Source organism: Oryza glaberrima, chromosome 9, assembly GCF_000147395.1.
Source record: "Oryza glaberrima chromosome 9, OglaRS2, whole genome shotgun sequence".
Lineage (NCBI taxonomy): Eukaryota > Viridiplantae > Streptophyta > Magnoliopsida > Poales > Poaceae > Oryza > Oryza glaberrima.
In genome coordinates this window covers 5369401-5392067 of record NC_068334.1, presented here as the reverse complement: position 1 = coordinate 5392067, position 22667 = coordinate 5369401, and the positions used below count along the sequence as shown (strand labels likewise).

Genomic DNA, 22667 nt, shown 5'->3' with positions numbered 1-22667 from the left:
AAGGTGAATGAACGTGAACGAGAACGAGCAAACGAACGTGAACGAGCCAACGAACGTGAATGAGAACGAGACAACGAACGTGAACGAGAACAAGGTGAATGAACGTGAACGAGAATGTTGTCGGACGAACGTGAATGAGCCAACGAACGTGAACGTGAAATGCAATTATAGGCAGGTTAATGAACGTGAACGAACAAACGTAGGTGAATGAAACGTGACCTTAACGAGAACGCGAACGTGAACGATATCGTGAACAAAACGTGAACGTCAAATGCAATATATGTTACTTCGCGTTTATCCTAATACATCTTTTTTATCTTGTAGAAAAGACGTTGTCGGAGTCGTCCCTCAAGCCGGAGTGGTAGAGCTAGCCCTCGAAGGAATTCGCCCAGGCAAGTGACGTAATTATATATATATGATTGTTATATTTGTAATGCAATTAAGATTATTAGATTTGTAATTAGACTTAATTAGCATATAAGATTGTGTAGTGTTCTAATATACGACAGTTACACTTAGAATACATGACTATTTGAGTTTTAGTATAAGAGTATTGGAGTTTTAATATAAGATTATTATATTTGTAATTAGACTTAGTATATAATTATTGACTAGCTAGGGTCCTATAATATACGTCACCTAGACTTAGCATATATATCACTATTTGAGTTTTAGTATAAGATTATTAGATTTGTAATTAGACTTAGCATGTAAGATTGTATAGGGTTCTAATATACGACAGTTACACTTAGCATACATGACTGTTCATTTAGTCTTAGCATATAAGATTATTTGAGTTTTAATATAAGATTGTTAAAACATAAATGTCTCATGACTTAGCAGATGTTTCCTGTATGAACAGATGGCTGATCGCGATGAGGAACAGATATTGTACGATTCAATCGCGGAGGGAAGCAGCCAGTACTGGAACGAAGAAGAGGGGAACGAGGATCCAAACCAGTATTTGAACGAGGAAGGGAACGTGGAGAGGGATGCGGAGGGGAACCAGGAGGGGCATGTGGAAAGGGATGTGGAGGGCAACCAGGAGGAGGAGGCTAGTGGAAGTCAACCCTCCGTTGGACAGAAGAGGGCACGCGGGCAATGAGGTGCCGCGAAGAAGCTTGAGGGTCGGCACATTATAACGGAAGTGGAAGAAGATGGACGACCTAGTGCCCTAGCAGAAGTCGCCAAGAACTATGTACGTCACAGCGGTTGGGTTGTGCAGGATAACGTGTCTGTCAGTACGGTGTACTGGCGAAGAACAAGGGCACGCGGAGATCATGAGAGCTTTGTCCCAGATTCGGAGAAAGAGATGTTGTGGACTACAATGCTTGAGACATTCACCCTTCCCGCGGGTACAGAGGACAAAGTGAAAATGTGGACTCTGAAGAAAATGGCAGAACAGTTTCAGAGCTTCAAGGGAGAGCTGTACAAGAAATATATCCTAAAGGGGCAGACACCGAACTACGACACATTCCCAAAGCTAAGGGATCATTGGGACGAGTTCGTTGCATATAAGACAGGTGAACAAGGGCAGGCGATGATGGAAAGAAACAAAGAAAATGCCGCCAAGAAGAAGTACCATCACCACTTGGGATCAGGCGGCTATAGCATCGCGATGCCGAAGTGGGAGGAGATGGAGGCTAGCTTGCTTGAGAGGGGTATCGAACCAGCCACCGCTAATTGGTCGGAACGATCGAAGTTCTGGTACTATGCTCACGGTGGAGCGCTCAACCCAGCTGATGGCTCACTGGTCTTCGGCGATCGGATACGAGAGGCTGCGCGTCGACTAACAGACGCAGCGGAAGCCTCTTCTTAGGGCACGTTCCGACCGGATAGAGAGAGGGACGAGCTGTCACTTGCCCTGCAGACTCCAGAGCATCCAGGACGAACATGAGGGAAAGGGGTGATTCCTTGGAAGATTGGGTTCAAGGAGGACATCCACACGTACAGGAGTCGGATGAGGAGCAAGAGAGATACCGAGGCGAAGATTGCAGATCTTGAGTTCAGGGTATCGAGCTACGAGCTCAGCATGCAAGAGGAGGTGGCAAGGAAGGTTGATGAACGCATGGCCGCACATCAGTCCAATGATCCTCAGCCGACCATTCCTCCTGCAATGGTGAGCCCGTCAGGAAACCGTAGCAGCTGCGCCTCAACAGGGCAGGTAGGATCACAGAGCATGGACGCCATGCAAACCCAGGACGAATCCACCTGCCCCGTTGATGACATCACTCAGCGGACACCATGTGAGCTGCATATTCCTTTCAAGAACTTATCAATAAAGGTAGGCTCGTAGTTTATATATTTTAGATTTGCCCATTCGGCTAGTTGCTGCTTATATATGTTGATTACTAATAAATAACCTCTCACCACATGAAGGTGGCGTCGGGCATGGCCATCCCAACGGACCCTTCAGGTACTTACCACTGCAGGTCGATTCCAGCAGGATACTCCAAGGTCAAAGTTGAGTTGGTCGAAGGCGCGTACGAGGACCTCGAGCTGGATTACCCTGGAGGAGACGGTGAGACGCATCTACGAGACACAAGCCATGCCATTATTCTATGGCGCAGGCGGTACATCATCCTCCCTAGGCGACAAGCGGCGTCTCGTGCACCATCTCCTCCGGCTCCGCCATCTCCTCCTCAGGATCCTGCACCGTCTCCTCCTCATGCTCCAGCACCGTCTCTACCTCAGGCTCCTGCACCGACTCCTCCTCAGGCTCCTGCACCGACTCCTCCTCGGGCTCCTACACCGACTCCTCCGCAAGCTCCTCTTCCGGCACCTTCAAAGTCAAGGGCCCCCCAAGCTCCACCGCCTGCCCACACAAGGGCAACGAAGAAGGCGAAAGTTGACGCTGCCAAGAACAAGGACCCGGGGTACGATTGCACGCAAGAGGAGCTTGACGCTTACGTGGCATCAGAAGTCAAGAGAAAATTCAAGCCTCGAAGTCTAGAAAAGAAGATTCCTATAGACCCGAGTGTCATAAACTTCTTCAGGGGTATGTCTGCACCTGCCAAGGAGGCCATTAAGCTATCGGACTATGAGCGAACGCTGAAGAAAGCATCTTCTAGAAAGTCCAAACCAGTCCCTCAGCTTGGAGAGCAACCAAACCAGGAGATCGAGCCGTTGGTGACCGATAAAGAAATGACGATAGAAGAATTTATTACTGACACCGGTCTAACTATGGATCAATTGCTAGGAGTCGCACCAATCGAAAAGGCGGAAGTGAAATACATGTACGAACTCAGTAAACCGCTTGTCAAGCCTGAGTTGCTGCAGTCCCTATCCACACAAATGTACAAGTTCCATCAGCTGTACATGGAGATGAGCGCCACCGGTAGAGAGATGATCGGAGCGAGGATCAGGGACACGGACTTCTTGCAAGGAGATGACATTCTCTGGATCAATTTCAGTGGAATCTACGAACTATACCAGCTGGACGCCCTCGACGTCTCTATTATGAGTTGCTGGATTTTGTAAGTATATCGTTCAGTTAGATTTCTTACTACGTCTCCTTTAGTTAATTAGGTCCTTGTATATAAGTAGACTATAAAAAATAATATACTCCCTTTTATCGTTGTAGAATTGAGATTCAAAGGGCCCGACAGCGGGGGGTTTCCGATACTGGATTCATCGACCCTCGGAAAGTAAACGTCGCAATGCTCGACCAATATCCGCAAGCCTCAGAGGACAATCTCGTCCATCTCCTGAAGGCGCAGCATTACAAGACGTTCATACTGTTGCCATACAACACAGAGTTAGTTTAATTTTACTGTCTTCCTATACCAAATTTCATTCCCGTATGAACTTGCTAAGTGTTTCATATGTAATGCATCCTACGGACATTGCAGATTCCACTGGGTGCTTTTATTCTTCGACCTGTCGGCCTGCACCGTCAACGTATATGACTCAATGGATAAAAAAGAGTCTACGTTTGACAAGGTTTTCGAACTTATAGACAGGTACCGTCATAAGTTCCTCTGTTAATTAAGAAATTCTTGTTATGTTAGTTGCTACTACGAATCATAGCTTTAAACTCCATGTAGGGCTTGGTATCGGTTCCGTCATTTGGTCCGCGGCAAATGGAGAGAAAGACTTAGGCGGAAGTTCAAATTTCCTGTGAGTACACATGCTCTACATTTATATTTCTCCGATTCAAATACATACAAGTGTATATTAATTAGATCTCTCGTTGTTTGTCATTTATTTGTAGTGGGCAAAGTAAAAGAAGGGAACTAACTTGTGCGGCTATTACGTGTGCGAGTATTGCCACTACCTTGCAGACCAAATCATCACCACAAGAGAGCTCAATGTACGTACAAATAAATTCAAAATTTCATTACGTATCGATTTCTTGTTTAATTACTAATCAATTTCATACATTCATATAGTTTATTCGCATGAGGGATAACCTGACCACGCACAAGGAATTTATCGCGGCGGTTCAAGAACAACTCATGGGATTCATCAACGAACAAATCCTTGATCCCAAGGGTGAATTCTACTACGACGGAAACACAATTCATAGGTCCTTAGCTTCTGAGCTAGCAACTACTACTATGTCGAAATCGTAGCTAGCTAGGATATATAATGGATTGTAATTAATACATGACTACATATGTTTCTATATGCATGTGTACACATTTTCTATAATGTAAATATATTTTGGTCATATATATATATATATATATACATATGCATTTGCATAACATATATATGTATAAATACTTATATATTATGCATGTACATATGTATTGAAACATATATAAATATAATATAATATATATATATATATATGCATATATTATATATGCATATATGTACTGAAACATATATATGCATGGTTTATATATATATAAACCATGCAGCAACAGGGCCATGCAAAAAAAAAAAGGTCAACTCGATCTTTAGTCCCGGTTGGTAACACCAACCGGGACTAAAGATCGATCTTTAGTCCCAGTTGGTGTTATGATGAGTACTGTTTTACCTACTCCAGCTCCCCCAAATAGTCCGATTTTTCCTCCACGCCGATAAGGAGCTAAAAGATCGACCACCTTAATACCAGTTTCAAAGATGGATAGTTTCGTATCTAACTCGATAAAGGCGGGCGCGGATCTATGAATAGGGAATGTTGCACTAGTATCTACAGGACCCAAATTGTCAACAGGCTCCCCAAGAACGTTGAAAATTCGTCCAAGAGTAGCTCCACTGACAGGAACACTGAGAGGAGCTCCCGTGTCAATCACTTCCATTCCTCTCATCAACCCATCTGTAGCACTCATACTACAGCTCTAACTCGATTATTTCCTAATAATTGTTGTACCTCACAAGTTACATTAATTTGCTTACCATCAGTGTCTCGACTCTTGACTACCAAAGCATTATAAATATAAGGTAACTTGCCCGAGGGAAAAGTGACATCCAGCACGGGTCCAATAATTTGATCGATACGCCCTGTACTTTTTTCTTCAATTATAGAAACCCCGAGACGAGAAGTAGTAGGATTGGTTCTCATAAATAATTTTCAAAAAAAAGGAATTTATCGAAATTTTGATTTTTTTTCTTGTTGAATAATGCCAAATCAACACCAAAAAAATATCCAAAAATCCAAAAGTCAAAAGGAAATGAATTAGTTAATTCAATAAGAGAGAAAAGGGGACCAGCACTTGATTTCGTTGCCCAAACGAATCCCATTCAATCGTTTACTCATGGAATGAGTCCGTCGGAAAGTTCAATCAATCTTTTTTTCATATACATTTTGCCTTTTGTGAACGATTTGTGCCTATTCTACTTTCTTATCTAGGACTTCGATATACAAAATATATACTAGTGTGAAGCATAGATTGCTATCAACAGAGAATTTTCGTAGTATTTAGGTATTTCCACTCAAAATAAGAAAAGGGGGTCTATTAAGAACTTAATAAGGATTAGAAGTTGATTTGGGGTTGTGCTATATCTATTAAAGAGTATACAATAAAGATGGATTTGGTTAATCAAATCCATGGTTTAATAACGAAGCATGTTAACTTACCATAACAACAACTCAATTCTTATCGAATTCCTATAGTAGAATTCCTATAGCATAGAATGTACACAGGGTGTATCCGTTATATATGAATGAAACATATTATATGAATGAAACATATTCATTAACTTAAGCATGCCCCCCATTTTCTTTAATGAGTTGATATTAATTGAATATCTTTTTTTTAAGATTTTTGCAAAGGTTTCATTTACGCCTAATCCATATCGAGTAGACCTTGTCGTTGTGAGAATTCTTAATTCATGAGTTGTAGGGAGGGACGTATGTCACCACAAACAGAAACTAAAGCAAGTGTTGGATTTAAAGCTGGTGTTAAGGATTATAAATTGACTTACTACACCCCGGAGTACGAAACCAAGGACACTGATATCTTGGCAGCATTCCGAGTAACTCCTCAGCCGGGGGTTCTGCCCGAAGAAGCAGGGGCTGCAGTAGCTGCCGAATCTTCTACTGGTACATGGACAACTGTTTGGACTGATGGACTTATCAGTCTTGATCGTTACAAAGGCCGATGCTATCACATCGAGCCCGTTGTTGGGGAGGATAATCAATATATCGCTTATGTAGCTTATCCATTAGACCTATTTGAAGAGGGTTATGTTACTAACATGTTTACATCCTTTTACATCCATTGTGGGTAACGTATTTGGTTTCAAAGCCCTACGCGCTCTACGTCTGGAGGATCTGCGAATTCCCCCTACTTATTCAAAAACTTTCCAAGGTCCGCCTCATGGTATCCAAGTTGAAAGGGATAAGTTGAACAAATACGGTCGTCCTTTATTGGGATGTACTATTAAACCAAAATTGGGATTATCTGCAAAAAATTATGGTAGAGCATGTTATGAGTGTCTACGCGGTGGACTTGATTTTACCAAAGATGATGAAAACGTAAACTCACAACCATTTATGCGTTGGAGGGACCGTTTTGTCTTTTGTGCCGAAGCTATTTATAAATCACAGGCCGAAACCAGTGAAATTAAGGGGCATTACTTGAATGCGACTGCAGGTACATGCGAAGAAATGATTAAAAGAGCTGTATTTGCAAGGGAATTAGGGGTTCCTATTGTAATGCATGACTACTTAACCGGGGGATTCACCGCAAATACTAGTTTGGCTCATTATTGCCGCGACAATGGCCTACTTCTTCACCTTCACCGAGCAATGCATGCAATTATTGATAGACAGAAAAATCATGGTATGCATTTCCGTGTATTAGCTAAAGCATTGCGTATGTCTGGGAGAGATCATATCCACGCTGGTACAGTAGTAGGTAAGTTAGAAGGGGAACGCGAAATGACTTTAGGTTTTGTTGATTTATTGCGCGATGATTTTATTGAAAAAGATCGTGCTCGCAGTATCTTTTTCACTCAGGACTGGGTATTCATGCCAGGTGTTATACCGGTGGCTTCAGGGGGTATTCATGTTTGGCATATGCCAGCTCTGACCGAAATCTTTGGAGATGATTTTGTATTGCAATTTGGTGGAGGAACTTTAGGACATCCTTGGGGTAATGCACCTGGTGCAGCAGCTAATCGGGTGGCTTTAGAAGCCTGTGTACAAGCTCGTAACGAAGGGCGCGATCTAGCTCGTGAAGGTAATGAAATTATCCGATCAGCTTGCAAATGGAGTCCTGAACTAGCCACAGCTTGTGAAATATGGAAAGCGATCAAATTCGAATTCGAGCCGGTAGATAAACTAGATAGCTAGACTAAGTGGATAAAATTAGATAGAAAAAAGGTCTAAATAAAAAAGAAGAGAAATAGAAAGATCAAAAATCAGTTACGAAAATGCAGTAATTCTTCTTTTTTCTTCTAATTGATTGCAATTAAACTCGGCTCAATCTGAAAAAAGATTGAGCTGAGTTTAAATAGATTTTGATACGATTATGAGACTTGACAAATCGGGATTCCTCTATTCTATATATTTAGAAGATATAAAGGTATAATACAACAAATAAATACAAATATAGTATTATCATATGATAATGGAATCAAATACGCAGTATTTACAGAAAAAGTTTTCATTTATTGGGAAAGAATCAATGACATACAATGCATTACAGACGTATGATCATTACCCTTTAACCGGGTTATTCTATTCCACTTCTAGATAGAGAAAAAAACTAAAGGAGAATGAATGAAAAAAGACAGAGTTTGGAAGTTAGACCCCTTTCTAAGACTCTCTTTCAAAAAAGAGGACATTTTGAAACTTTTAACAGGCACAATCGTGAGTCAACAAGTGACTCGAAATGCTCGTAAGAAAAGAGAATTGATTTTCAAGATGGTAGAACTAGATGACGAAGTTTTCTATAACCTTGATGAAGAGGTAGTTTTAGTTTACGACTCCAATCAAGAGCGAGAAGTCTTTCATTTCAGATTGGACTGCTATAGAATCTGGACCCATCGTAGAGACGTTCAAAAGGCTCCTGATGATAAGAATCATACTTTCGCGGAACTCCATGGGGCTATGGGCTTCAACGCGGTAGACGTTTTGTTCCGAATTTTTCTGGAGCAAACCTCCGACCCAACGATACAATGATTTTTTTCTATTCACAAAGAAAAAAGATTCGGAATCGCAATGCTACTATACGCACCTGGAGGAATATTCGGAATTATATTCTTATATAATCCATTTTTGCGCGGGGTCTTACTAACAGGACTTCGCTGCACGAGACGAGGATTCGTCGAAAAGCTAAGGTCATCCGGTATTTTCATACCCTTTGGGGGTGGTATATGGCCTTACAAAGTCTAAGGGGTAGTATGAGATCTGTAGTAGGTAAAAGAATTTGTCCCTTGATTGAGTATGCTATTTTCCCTCCTTTACCGCGCATTATTGTATATGCTTCTAGAAGAGCACGTATGCAGAGAGGAAATTACAGTTTAATAAAAAAGCCTAAAAAAGTTTCAACTTTACGGCAATATCAATCAACTAAAAGTCCTATGTATCAATCCTTACAGCGGATTTGTGGGGTCCGAGAGTGGTTGAATAAGTATTGCATGTGGAAGGAAGTAGACGAAAAAGATTTTGGATTCGAAATAGACGCATTCGACTAAGTCGTACTTTGAATCCAATTTGAAGTTTGATTAGAAGGATAGAAAGGCCGCGAGGATCGGAAAAGAAAAATCAAATCTTTTTAATTGCTTCTCCTTTTTTGCTATTTTCTTATTATTTATATAATCCATTCGATTCTTTTTTTAGAATACTTTAGTATTCTAAAAAAAGTATTCTATAAAAAATCTTTTTTTGCAAACTCAAAAATACAATAGTCAATATTCGTTATAATAGATATACTTAATTGTATCATAAGAATCTTAAGATATTTTTTGAATAGATCAAATCGAATAGATAGAAATAGTAAATTTGAATGGAGACACCTATTCTATGATGGATTTTAACTTACCCTCTATTTTCGTGCCTTTAGTAGGCTTAGTATTTCCAGCAATTGCAATGGCTTCTTTATTTCTTTATGTGCAGAAAAATAAGATTGTCTAGAACCGACGGGACCGAATTTTCTCAATGTATTTCCACACAGGATCATAATACGGATCTTTTGTAGTGTAAGTAATATAAAATGGTATGTTATGTGGCTCTTTCTACACACAAATGCAAACCCGCTATGGATGGGGATTATGGATGCGGATATAGGCTACGAGCATAAATGCATGCATATGCGGAACCGGGTATAGCGAGTTTTTTTAAGTGGATCAACAAATATTTTTTGAATAGAAAGTCAATGTATCTAACCAATTATTTTACAGGAGTATCTAGTTGGCGTAGGCGATTTCAGAATCAAAAAAAGTAAAGTCAAAATCATTTAGCTTATTCTCTCAATTTCAATCGACCGCTGTTAGTATATCTAATATGAATTGGCGATCAGAACACATATGGATAGAACTTCTAAAAGGTTCTCGAAAAAGAGGTAATTTTTTCTGGGCCTGTATTCTTTTTCTAGGTTCACTAGGATTCTTAGTGGTTGGGGCTTCCAGTTATCTTGGTAAGAATATTATATCTGTACTTCCATCTCAACAAATTCTTTTTTTTCCACAGGGGGTCGTGATGTCTTTCTATGGAATCGCAGGCCTATTCATTAGCGCTTACTTGTGGTGCACTATTTTGTGGAATGTAGGTAGTGGTTATGACCGATTCGATAGAAAAGAGGGAGTAGTGTGCATTTTTCGTTGGGGATTCCCTCGAATAAAACGTCGCGTCTTCCTTCGATTCCTTATGCGGGATATCCAATCAATTAGAATTCAGGTTAAAGAAGGTCTTTTTCCTCGTCGTATCCTTTATATGGAAATCCGGGGCCAGGGGGCCATTCCCATGACTCGTACTGATGAGAAGTTTTTTACTCCACGAGAAATTGAACAAAAAGCTGCCGAATTGGCTTATTTCTTGCGCATACCAATGGAAGTATTTTGAGTACCAATTGAATTTTTTGAAATGAATTGAATGAAGAAGAATTGGAAGAAGAAAAGTTTTCTCAACATGAGGGAAAAGGTCCCTTCGAAATTGCATTATTGTAAGGGGATTTAGAGTATTTATCTAAAGGAAGGAACAAATGAGGATAAGAGAAAATTGCTTCTAATTTGTCCAAGTGGGATATATGGCGTAATATTCTTCCATTTTCATCCGAAAGGACTTTTTTCTATTTCTCTATTCCACTCCATCTAGATCTAAGAAAGAACTCAATGCAATGAAATTCTACTAGTATAGAAAAAAGAGGAATAGATACAAGGTCTCAAACCTTGTTATAGAATTTTTCCTTCAAAGAAAAAGAAATATCATATAGAGTCAGCGAATAAAGAGGATTCATTAACAACTCAATTTACAGATCAAAAATGAAAAAAAAGAAAGCATTGCCTTCTTTCCTATATCTTGTATTTATCGTACTTTTGCCTTGGGGAGTCTCTTTCTCTTTTAACAAATGTCTGGAACTTTGGATTAAGAATTGGTGGAATACCAGGCAATCCCAAACTCTCTTAACTGCTATTCAAGAGAAAAGAGTTCTAGAAAGATTCATGGAATTAGAAGAACTTTTTATCTTGAACGAAATGATAAAAGAGAAACCGAATACACATGTACAAAACCCCCCTATAGGAATACGCAAGGAAATAATACAATTGGCCAAAATAGATAATGAGGGTCATCTCCATATCATTTTGCATTTCTCGACAAATATAATCTGTTTGGCTATTCTAAGTGGTTCTTTTTTTCTGGGTAAAGAGGAACTTGTTATTTTGAATTCTTGGGTTCAGGAATTCTTCTATAACTTAAATGACTCAGTAAAAGCTTTTTTTATTCTTTTAGTTACTGATTTTTTTGTTGGATTTCACTCCACCCGCGGTTGGGAACTACTAATTCGTTGGGTCTATAACGATCTTGGATGGGTTCCTAACGAGCTAATTTTCACTATTTTTGTTTGTAGTTTTCTTGTGATTCTAGATACATGTTTGAAATTTTGGGTCTTTTTTTTGTTTAAACCGCCTATCTCCTTCGCTTGTAGTCATTTATCATTCAATTAGTGAAGCATAAACTCATTTGATCTCCTGATATTAATCAAAATTAGCATCCTTTTTCCTTTAGAAAGAAAGCCTTTTTCCATTTTAGCAAAATTCTTTTTTTCTATTTCTACCTGCTCAAGGTATTCATCATTCCAGTACAACTGTTGCAGTAGAATGACAACAGATTCATGTATAGGGAACTAGATTAGCTTAGCTACCTATCTAATTTATTGTAGAAATTCCGGGATCTGTGATTGGACATGGAAAATAGAAATACTTTTTCTTGGGTAAAGGAAAAGATGACTCGATCGATTTCTGTATCGATCATGATATACGTAATAACTCGGACATCTATTTCAAATGCATATCCCATTTTTGCGCAGCAAGGTTATGAAAACCCACGAGAAGCAACTGGATGAATTGTATGTGCCAATTGCCATTTAGCGAATAAGCCTGTGGATATTGAAGTTCCCCAAGCAGTGCTTCCCGATACTGTATTTGAAGCAGTTCTTCGAATTCCTTATGATATGCAACTGAAACAAGTTCTTGCTAATGGGAAAAAGGGAGGATTGAATGTGGGTGTTGTTCTTATTTTGCCCGAGGGGTTCGAATTAGCGCTGCCCGACCGTATTTCTCCTGAGTTGAAAGAAAAGATAGGAAATCTCTCTTTTCAGAGTTATCGTCCCAATAAAAAAATATTCTTGTGATAGGCCCTGTTCCCGGTAAGAAATATAGTGAAATCGTCTTTCCCATTCTTTCCCCCGACCCTGCTATGAAGAAAGACGTTCATTTCTTAAAATATCCCATATATGTGGGGGGAAACCGAGGAAGGGGACAGATCTATCCTGATAGCAAGAGTAACAATACGGTCTATAATGCAACGTCAACAGGTGTAGTAAGAAAAATACTGCGTAAAGAAAAGGGGGGATATGAAATATCCATAGTCGATGCATCGGATGGACGCCAAGTGATTGATCTTATACCTCCCGGTCCAGAACTTCTTGTTTCAGAGGGGGAATCGATCAAGCTTGATCAACCATTAACAAGTAATCCTAATGTGGGAGGGTTTGGTCAGGGGGATGCAGAAATAGTGCTTCAGGATCCATTATGCGTTCAAGGCCTTTTGTTCTTCTTCGCATCCGTTATTTTGGCACAAGTTTTTTTGGTTCTCAAAAAGAAACAGTTTGAAAAGGTTCAATTGTACGAAATGAATTTCTAGGTCCTGGGATTTCTTACCATCAAGTTGGTAAAAAGCCGCGATTTATTGGCGATTGCTAGAATTCTCTATGATCCATTTTGGAAATCTTTTTTTTGTTTAGACTATTTTTTGTTTGCGAGATGTCTTGTCTGCAATTCCTTATTTCTATCATCTCATGCAAAACGAGGAGAATGCAAGGCAAGGGCGAGAACAATAAAAGGAACAAATCCTTTTAGGAGGGATTGCTGGTCTTCTTAATCCTCTATTGGGCACAAGAAAAAGGCAATTTTTTGCCTTTTTCTTGTGTCGATTCTTCTTGTATCGAAATATGAATCTTTTTTCTTCCTATTCGGCAAAGATTACTATTTCTTCTTTATTTGGGTCTGTCTCTTGAACCTCTTTTGCTTAGGTTCAGGCGATGTAGTGGACAAAAAGAGGGAAAGAAAATATGGCGGGGGACAAATTTTTTGTGACCAAATAGAATTGCTTGACTTGTTCAATTAAGTTCAATTTAGAACTTACAGAAATTTTGCAAAAAAAAACGGATACTCTTCCATTGAAGGCTTTTTTTATTTTTAGGCTAGTTGAGTAGTTTTAATTAAGGTTTTATTAGTTTATTACTCTAAATTAAATCAATGATTTACAGGAGACTTCCTCCGGGGAATAAAATATTGGATCCTCGATTGATCCTTTCTTTCTCCTCGCTTCATAAAAGTGAATTAATTTCATTGGCGAGGGGGTTATAAATCAACTGATGGATTACTTCACTAACATTATTAACAAACAAAATTAACAAACAAAACGAATAAATAGAGGGATTCTGACCATCAGAGCAAAGGCTTTCTCTTTGTTATTTTTACAAATCAAAATAGGAAACCCGTTTGTAGGTTATGGAATAGATTAAAAAAGTCAGGTTATAAGAGTAAGAATTCCACGGGTCCTTTCCGCTCTAATCAGATAAATGGGGGTAAGGACCCGCTAAGTTCCTATTTTTTCATGTTTACAACCTGGTCCCTCCAATTACTATAGAGATGAACCCAATCCAGAATATGAACCGTAAAAGAAAACACCTATTAAACCAACCACAGCAATACCGGTTACAGTACCTATCAGCCAAAGAGGAATTCTTCCAGTAGTATCGGCCATTTCCCCTACTTTCCACCACATTTTATCAAGTGGTCATGCTAGAGACAAAAACAGTCATGGATAGTTATAAGGATGGTATCCTTCCAAATGGGGATAAGAGAATTCTTACTACTCTCTTTGTTTCTCTCAATTGAAGAAGTAATTGGAAAATAAAACAGCAAGTACAAAAATGAGTAATAAACCCCAGTATAGACTGGTACGATTCAATTCAACATTTTGTTCATTCGGGGTTGATTGTGTCATAGTTCTATAGTTGGAATTTGGTTTATCGTTGGATGAACTGCATTGCTGATATTGATCCCAAGAAAAAAACAGTAGGTACAGCTAGTCCGTGAACAGCCAGCCATCGCACTGTAAAAATAGGATAGGTTCGATCTATGGTCATTGAGGGCCTCCTAAAAGGATCTACTAAATTCATCGAGTTGTTCTAAAGAATCAAAACGGTCGGTTATTAACGGAATTCCTTGTTGGCTTTTTGTGAAATACTCGTTTGGCCGAGGACTTCCAAACACGTCATAAGCTAAACCCGTACTGACAAATAACCAACCCGCAATGAATAGGGAAGGTATAGTAATGCTATGAATAACCCAGTATTGAATACTGGTAATAATATCAGCAAAAGAACGTTCTCCCGTGCTTCCAGACATGCTGAGCTCCCCAAATTTTTGTACATTCAAAAAAGGAATTGATTCCGTAAAAGATGGGATCAACCAGTAAATAGAAAATTACTGATACTTCATCCTTGTGAGATTGTCCATTTTGTACCAAAGGTGTATTTTGAGTATACCAAATTAGTATAGCTATCCTTCCTATGGCACAGCAATCCTGTTTCGCTTGGTCTCGAAACAGAATTCTTTTTTTCTCTTCTTTATTCCTTGTCTATAGGGTAAGCTATATGGTATTCAAGGCATCAATAGAAAACCTCAATTTTGAGGGTCCTACTTAATTTTCACCGGCTTCGGAATAGTAGAATAATTCGGAATAGGGCTCAAGATCTTGGGAAAATCTAAGTTAATGATCAACAGGTTTGGATAAAGAATTTAGGAAAGATATTCTTATGCTGACACAATACAAAGAGAAGTAGATGCGAAAGCTATCCCTTCGAATCCAACCTTTCCCCTTAAAGAATTTAATTGGTTAGCATAATATAATATCTAATAAATAGAAAATCAAATAGTAGATAATCTGTTATGAAAGAGAGAACATTCTTTGAAGAATCAAGATTCGTAATCAACCCTTGCCTTGTTTACTAACTTTCTTGACCAAACTGCAAGCGTGGAACTTTGCCAGTTCTTAGGTTTCCGAAATAGTGTAATGGAAAAAGAAGTGCTTCGAATCGACTTTGATTGGGGTTCGAAAAAGGAATTAAAAAAAGTAAATTCAGGAAAGATTTCCTTTTTTTAAGGAGACCCTCGAGGGGTCGTGGAATGCTTTTCTTCTCCTCTTATTCCATATGGAATACAATCAATTAAAATAAGAAGGAATAGGGGAATATTCGACTGTTCGCTCCAAAAAGAAGGTTAAATCATCCTATTGAAAAAGACCAAAATAGAAAGAACTTTTTCAAATTCAATTCTTTATTTTTCACTGGGGTTAGCTGATCTAGTTCTTAATATTATTACTTTACTCAATTGACAGATTACACAGCAAATCTCTTGATTCGGAATTAGGGACTCATGCCCCATCTGATGAATCCATTTTCTTTTACACTTCTGTATCTCACTCTATCTTGTTTTTTAGTATTATCTAAAATAACCGATGAATTATGAATTTTCCATAACTTAGGTAAGTGCTTTACCAACATATGTAGTGTAGTAAAAAAAATGGAATTTAACCCTTTCATGCTTACTATAACGAGTTATTTCGGTTTTCTATTAGCTGCTTTAACTCTAACCCTAGCTCTATTTATTGGCTTGAACAAGATACGTCTTATTTGAAATGAATTGAATGAATAAGGCAGAAAAGAAAAAATCTCTCTTTTGGATTCCTGGTATTCTACGCACTAATTACCAATTCTTTTTTTCTTGGTCATTGAGATTCGTGGATAATTTAGACTACTATTTAGGGATAAATCGTACCTCTTTTTTTTATCCCCTCGAACAAATCGAAATGATTGAAGTTTTTCTATTTGGAATCGTCTTAGGCCTAATTCCTATTACTTTAGCGGGATTATTCGTGACTGCGTATTTGCAATACAGACGTGGGGATCAGTTGGATCTTTGATTGAATAATATTTCTTTTTTGATTGCCCTCCTCTCTGGTCTGGAGGAGGTCAAATTGGAATTGCAATTTGTTTTGTTAAGTTATTTTGCCCTGCTTGGACATAAGATAGATGGAATCACGCTCTGTAGGATTTGAACCTACGACATCGGGTTTTGGAGACCCGCGTTCTACCAAACTAAACTAAGAGCGCTTTCAAAAATCAAATCCTTTTCTACTCCTAATGTGTCTCACATACGTATAGTATCCACAAATTAAAGTTATACCCGCTTTAATCAACCTCCTCACTACTGCCTATAAAGAAGAAAGAAGTAATAGGTAGGGATGACAGGATTTGAACCTGTGACATTTTGTACCCAAAACAAACGCGCTACCAAGCTGCGCTACATCCCTTTTCAAAATTGTTGTACAATGTCATTGTACACAATTCCTATCTTGTTTTCCACATCCTAATTTTCTTGTCTTTTTCTATCTACAGAGAATCCTCATGTCATTTCTTCTTTTTGGTCTCATATAATCAAGGAATGGTATATATCTAAATCCAATCTAATTTCACCTATAAAAGAAAGATTACTATTCCTTGGTAATCTATAGGAAGGGATTGTCTTTTTCGTTTTTAGTTCGGAATTTCGCCTAAACAAAAGAAATACAAATGATCTTGGGCAATAATATCTGATCATATACGTATTCCAATAAGGAAGGAGGATTTTCAATGCGGGATATAAAAACATATCTCTCTGTAGCACCCATGCTAAGTACTCTATGGTTTGGGGCTTTAGCAGGTTTATTGATAGAGATTAATCGTTTATTTCCAGATGCTTTGTCATTCCCCTTTTTTTCATTCTAGTTGTTGCTATGTGAGGAATAGAGTTCTTCCTGACATGATAAAAAATTCCCACTTTTCAATCCCTTTTTAGTATAGGAAAGAAAAAGAAAGAAAAGATATATTGGGTTGGACCTTAGAGTCATGAAAAATTTGGTAAATCTCATTTTTGAAAAAAGAAATTCAATTAAAAGCAGTATCCAAGCTAAGTCAGGCCTCAGAAATCAGAGCATAGAAAGAGGCTGGGTTGGCTACTAAAATGAAAGGATTTTGCTTCAAAATCCTTGCTAATTTGACAAGGATTGTATTCCTTAATTATTTCTCTATTTTTTATTACTTAGTTGAAAATTTTCCAAAAATTTTTATTCTAATGGATTTTCTTCTTCCTCTTCGGTTTCAAAATAGAGGAATAAAAGAATAAGTAGAAGAATTAAGTTAAGTCAATCCAAAAAGGAAAGGAGGTTCATGGCCAAGGGGAAAGATGTTAGAATCAGAGTTATTTTGCAATGTGTGAGTTGTGTTCGAAAAGGGGCCAATGAGGAGTCGGCAGGGATTTCTAGATATAGTACTCAAAAGAATCGCCACAATACACCCGGACAATTAGAATTAAGAAAATTTTGTCGTTATTGTCGTAAGCATACGATTCATGCCGAAATAAAGAAATAGGAGCATCTTGTGTTCGATCTTTCCAAAGATCAAAAAGAATAAGAACTTCCTATTTAATATTCCTATTTCATATATAGAGCATAGATAGAATACAAAATACAAATCAACTTGTCTGATTTCCATTAGATATTATTTCATATGTATCGAGGGTATTCATCTAATATATGGACCAAAGAGAGACTATTTCTTCTAGATCCAAAATTAATAAAATAAACAAATCAATTTTTTTCAATTTTAAAATAAGGAATAAATCATGTATACATCTAAACAACCCTTTCATAAATCCAAACAAACTTTTCATAAATCCAAGCAAACTTTTCGTAAATCCAAGCAAACTTTTCGTAAATTCAAACAACCTTTTCGCAAACCCAAACAACCTTTTCGTAGGTGTCCTCGGATTGGCCCGGGGGATCGAATTGATTATAGAAACATGAGTTTAATTAATCGATTTATTAGTGAACAAGGAAAAATATTATCGAGACGAATAAATAGGTTAACCTTGAAACAACAACGATTAATTACTCTTGCTATAAAACAGGCTCATATTTTATCTTTCTTACCATTTCGTAACTATGAGAATGAGAAACAATTTCAAGCCCAGTCAATTTCAATAATTACAGATCCTAGACCCAGAAAAAATAGACATATTCCTCCATTAACACAAAAGTTCAATTCCAATCGAAACTTAAGAAACTCCAACCAGACTTTAAGAAACAACAATCGGAACTTAAGTTCCGATTGTTGATGTTTTATTCGAAAGGGCCAGACTATATATAAAGAAAGTAATCCAATTTAGATTCTTGGGTTTGTTATAAGAAAGAACAATGGGGAAGAAAAATAGTTTTTTTATTTATTGCAACATGCTCGTTGATTCCTACCACTTAATCTTAATTTATTGTATCTTCCCAGAGTTACCTCTCCGGGAATTCTTTTTTAATTATTCCTATATATTACTTTTTTATCCCTTTCATTGATAATCTTTATTTTATTGGAAATCATGTAAAGATTATTTGGATTTAATACAGCTACTTGTGCAAGGATTTTACGATTAAGAATCAATTCTTTCTTGTAAAGATTGTGTACTAATTTACTATAATTATCGAATACTTTATGTATCCGCGTTGCTGCGTTTATCCGACTGATACACAAACGCCGAAAATCCCTCTTTTGCCTGACTCTATCTCGATGAGAGGAAACAAACGCTCTTCTTACCTGTTGAGTAATCATTCGATTAAGTCTTAAATGAGCCCCTCTAAAGTTTGAGGCAAATGAACGCATTTTTGCCCGTCGTCTCCAAGCTATATATCCTCACGGAACTCTGGTCATTGAATCAAATTAACCTTAATGAATAACTAATGATTTCTCTTCTTTTAGCCATCCTTTTTCCCATTAATAACAAAACGAATTATTCCCATATATAAAATATTAGTTCCAATGGCTTTTGCTACTGTAACCTTCCCAACCACAATTTTCTCTTCACTCCCTTCAGTTATTTTGCATGATACTAAAAAATAGTGGGTTCCATCGTTTCTATGGTTCCCTGTTAAACGGCGAGGCCCTCTCTATACACCGGAGCCCTTTCTTTCATTTCATCAAAGGGTATTGTGAACTTGTATAGTTCACATTCTTTGGCTCTACCTATCCATTATAGAGTAAATAGCTCTTTTCACAATAAGAGTTATCCATACAGTGACGGCATTTAATTATGAAAGTTGGCTAAGTAGCTGACTAAGAGATCTATGAACCACCTCATGTTTGACTAGCCAATTAGATAACCAACCCTACTGCATTATCTTGATCTCTCCTCCTTTGTATAAATATTTCGCAATTCGAATGCAAGTTTGAAATATTGCCCTGCTCTAATGATGACCCTCCATGGATTTACCTATATAGGCTGCGGCTAACGTTGCAAAAATAAGAGCTTGAATACCGCTTGTACATAATCCAAGAAACATGACCGGTATAGGAACTACGTTACCAACCGGGACTAAAGATCGATCTTTAGTCCCGGTTATTTCACCCGGGACTAAAGATAGCGATCTTTAGTCCCGGTTTGGAAACCGGGACTAAAGGGGGGTTACGAACCGGGTCTACAAAGGGTTTCTCCACCAGTGTATGTTGAATGGTGATTCAAACATAAAAAGTAAGGTGGTATGACTTCATAGAAGAAAAAAAGTAGGGAGAGATAGTTTGGACCGTAGATTAGTCATTTAAAGGCTACAAAAATTGATGTGATATGACTTCATTAGAGGAAAAAAGGAGAAAGATAATTTAAACCATAGAGTAATCATTTAAGAACTAAGTGAGGATGAACTATATAAGTATATAGGATATCATAAAACATAATAAAGATATACATTGAAACATTATGTGAATTATGTTGGATGATAATTTAACATGTTTGTATTTGAAAAGCTCTTAAATTATAAAAACTATAAAGATATAGCATGTTTGCATGATGTTTAAATGTGATGATTGAGTAGTGAATAATGATGTGGCATCTTATTAATCAGTGGATTAGTGGATGATGATATGACATCTTTGCATGTTAAGCTTAAGGAGTTAGTGGGGATAACTTTATAGTAAGATAGGATTCTGCATGCCCTTAATTAGGGGGAAATCAGGAACTAGATGATAAATACTTGCTGGCCTTGGTATTGGAGAAAATTCTAAAGTGGGACAGAGGGAGTATAAAATTCTCATTAAAATTTCAGTTAAGTTGAACAAAGAATGAGTTCACCTCTAGTTGTATTCTCCTAGTACGGCTGCACGTAATTGGACCATGATTTGTTTGATCGTTCTTGCTGAGACATAATCCATCTACTTGGTTTACGTCATCTTCATTTTTTTCATGTGATGTATGATGTAAACGATCACCTTTGTTTACGTCAAGTGTAGCTGGTTTGTCCTCATCATATCCACTTTAGATCTCGTGCGCTACCCTTTTTTCTTATTGCTGATTTCTAGAATCAACAATATCAACAAACAAATAGTGATAAGAGAGCGTCTTTGAGCACCGGTTGATGCACTCATAAGTAAGAACAGAGGAAGAGGAAGGAGGGGCAATTTGGTCATGCCATGTAAATAAGTGGGCCACTCCAGCCTCGTTAGCACGAAACCACTCATTTAACCACATTTACACAATGCATTCCTCCAAAAGTGACTCCGTGCTGTATCTTACAACTAAAACCACAAAGTCATGATGTCCTGAAAAAAAAATTGCCTAACATAAATTGTCTTGGTCATGAACATAAAAATGAACATCGAACATCATTAAACGAGATATATACATGATGAATATTTTCAAATACATGAAAAATGACAGTTTCATAGCTAATTTCTCTTTTCTTTGGATTCTAAATATGATGTTCAAAATATGCATGGTGGTACGTTAAGATTCCATGTCATGAACGGGCACCATGTTAGATCAATTTTCCTTATGTTGATCAATGGCACCAGATTAAGTCTTGTACATGTGTTAAAGAAATAGCGATACATAGCCCACTTTGAAAATCTATGAACAACTTTTGTTTTCAGTGTGCAAGATAGATTATTTTGCTAAACCATAACTCAAAAATCAAGGCCAAAAGGTCGTAACTACGTTTATGCAACTCATCAAATAGATGTACGGGGTCTACATTTTTGCCCGATTGTTGCAAGAAATCAAAGTTTATCGGTAAACACAGTTTAATCTCTGAATAGATGAATATTGGATAATATTATTATCTTGTTATAATGCCTTTGAGATTACAAGCAGGAGCAGTCGATCACACATGAGGGTCAAGAACATTAGGGCAATTGGATTGGCAATCTGACACGCTGCCGTAGCACCTGCCGAGATTCGAGCTGTTTTTGTTCTGACAACAGAATTGTGATGAGAAAGGTTTTCTGATGCAAGCTGTCACATTATTGATGTCGATCCCGTAGCTTTCCCCATTCCATGTTGCAATCCCTGTGTAATCCATATTTGTATGTTAAAGATTAAAGCAAACAATTTTATAATGAAAACATAAAAAATACAAAGTGCATGGATGTTTGAAGAAGGCCTGCATGGAAATTGAAAAAAATGGAATGGGGAAATTTGTTTTCTTACTATACAGTGACTACTTGAGATCGATTAAATAACTCAAAATAAACACTGAATTTCACCTTGAGAATGAACAACAGGAATGGTAAAACATCCCAGTGGAATCAAGGACATAACCAAGAATCCTTGGCTACAGTGCTTTATTTGCTTGCCCATTTGCTTAATATGTACAAGGTTGTAGCTTGTGTATCTTCTTATTTCCGCTTGGTGATATATATATTGCACAATTGCAATAGATAGCTGAATTTAATATTGGCAGCATTAATATCATCCAAATTTCAGACTTATCCTAAATGTCATCTTTTTAATAAATCAATGGCAAAAAAAATTGGTGGATAACCTTATCATTTCTGTTTTATGGCCAATGCTAAAAATGGATGACTGTGTTGTCATCCTAGGTCTTAAAGAGACATCTTGAACTAGTGGCATATTGTCTTGCTATTTTTATAATAACTTAATGATAACAAATTTGGTGGATATTTCATTATCTAGATTTTATTTGGCATTACTAAAAATGGATGACAACTTATCGCAATGTCTCCTTGATGCTAGATGGGACATATAATCGGATAAAGTAGGGCATATTGAGATTTTAAGGTGAAGATGAGAACGGATATGAGGACGAACTCGAGGAGGGTTTAAATAGGGGAGAGGATTGAGATGGCTCACAATGGCGAGGGGATAAGGGCGAATCCGAGGTTGACTCGGCCTAGAGCTCTACTCTTAGCTTTCGGGGATCAAGGGGTTCAATGGAGTAATGGTGGTGCTAGGGTTGCAGGCCTCGGAGCTAGCCGACCAGGGAGGGTGCCGTTTTATCCTAGATTTTTTTACATTTTAGTCCTTTTAAAAAACTTATTTCACAAATAGACCCCTGGAAAAACTTATCCCAGAAATGGTCCTTTTTGGGGCGCCAAGGAGACTGGCACCGTCGTCCAATGGGACGACACACAAGAACCAACCATAGAAAAAATGAACTCAAATGG

General features: G+C 37.8%; 2 protein-coding genes and 2 non-coding genes across 4 annotated transcripts; 2 read left to right on the top strand and 2 right to left on the bottom strand.

Moving 5' to 3' along the window:
- Window positions 1-5975: 5975 nt before the first annotated feature.
- Window positions 5976-7901, top strand: LOC127784346 (ribulose bisphosphate carboxylase large chain-like). Its single transcript, XM_052311575.1, is given in 2 exon segments — window positions 5976-6660; window positions 6662-7901. Coding segments are annotated over 2 exon segments (1464 nt in total). The 5' UTR covers window positions 5976-6285; the 3' UTR covers window positions 7751-7901.
- Window positions 7902-16227: 8326 nt separating this feature from the next.
- On the bottom strand, window positions 16228-16301 carry TRNAW-CCA (transfer RNA tryptophan (anticodon CCA)). Its single transcript has one exon. It is a non-coding gene; the product is annotated as a tRNA-Trp (tRNA).
- A 126-nt stretch (window positions 16302-16427) lies between these two features.
- Window positions 16428-16501, bottom strand: TRNAP-UGG (transfer RNA proline (anticodon UGG)). The gene has a single exon. It is a non-coding gene; the product is annotated as a tRNA-Pro (tRNA).
- A 68-nt stretch (window positions 16502-16569) lies between these two features.
- Window positions 16570-18511, top strand: LOC127785017 (30S ribosomal protein S18, chloroplastic-like). The gene has a single exon (XM_052312441.1). It carries the CDS (start codon window positions 17851-17853, stop codon window positions 18340-18342), a length of 492 nt encoding a protein of 163 aa, XP_052168401.1. The 5' UTR covers window positions 16570-17850; the 3' UTR covers window positions 18343-18511.
- Window positions 18512-22667: the final 4156 nt, after the last annotated feature.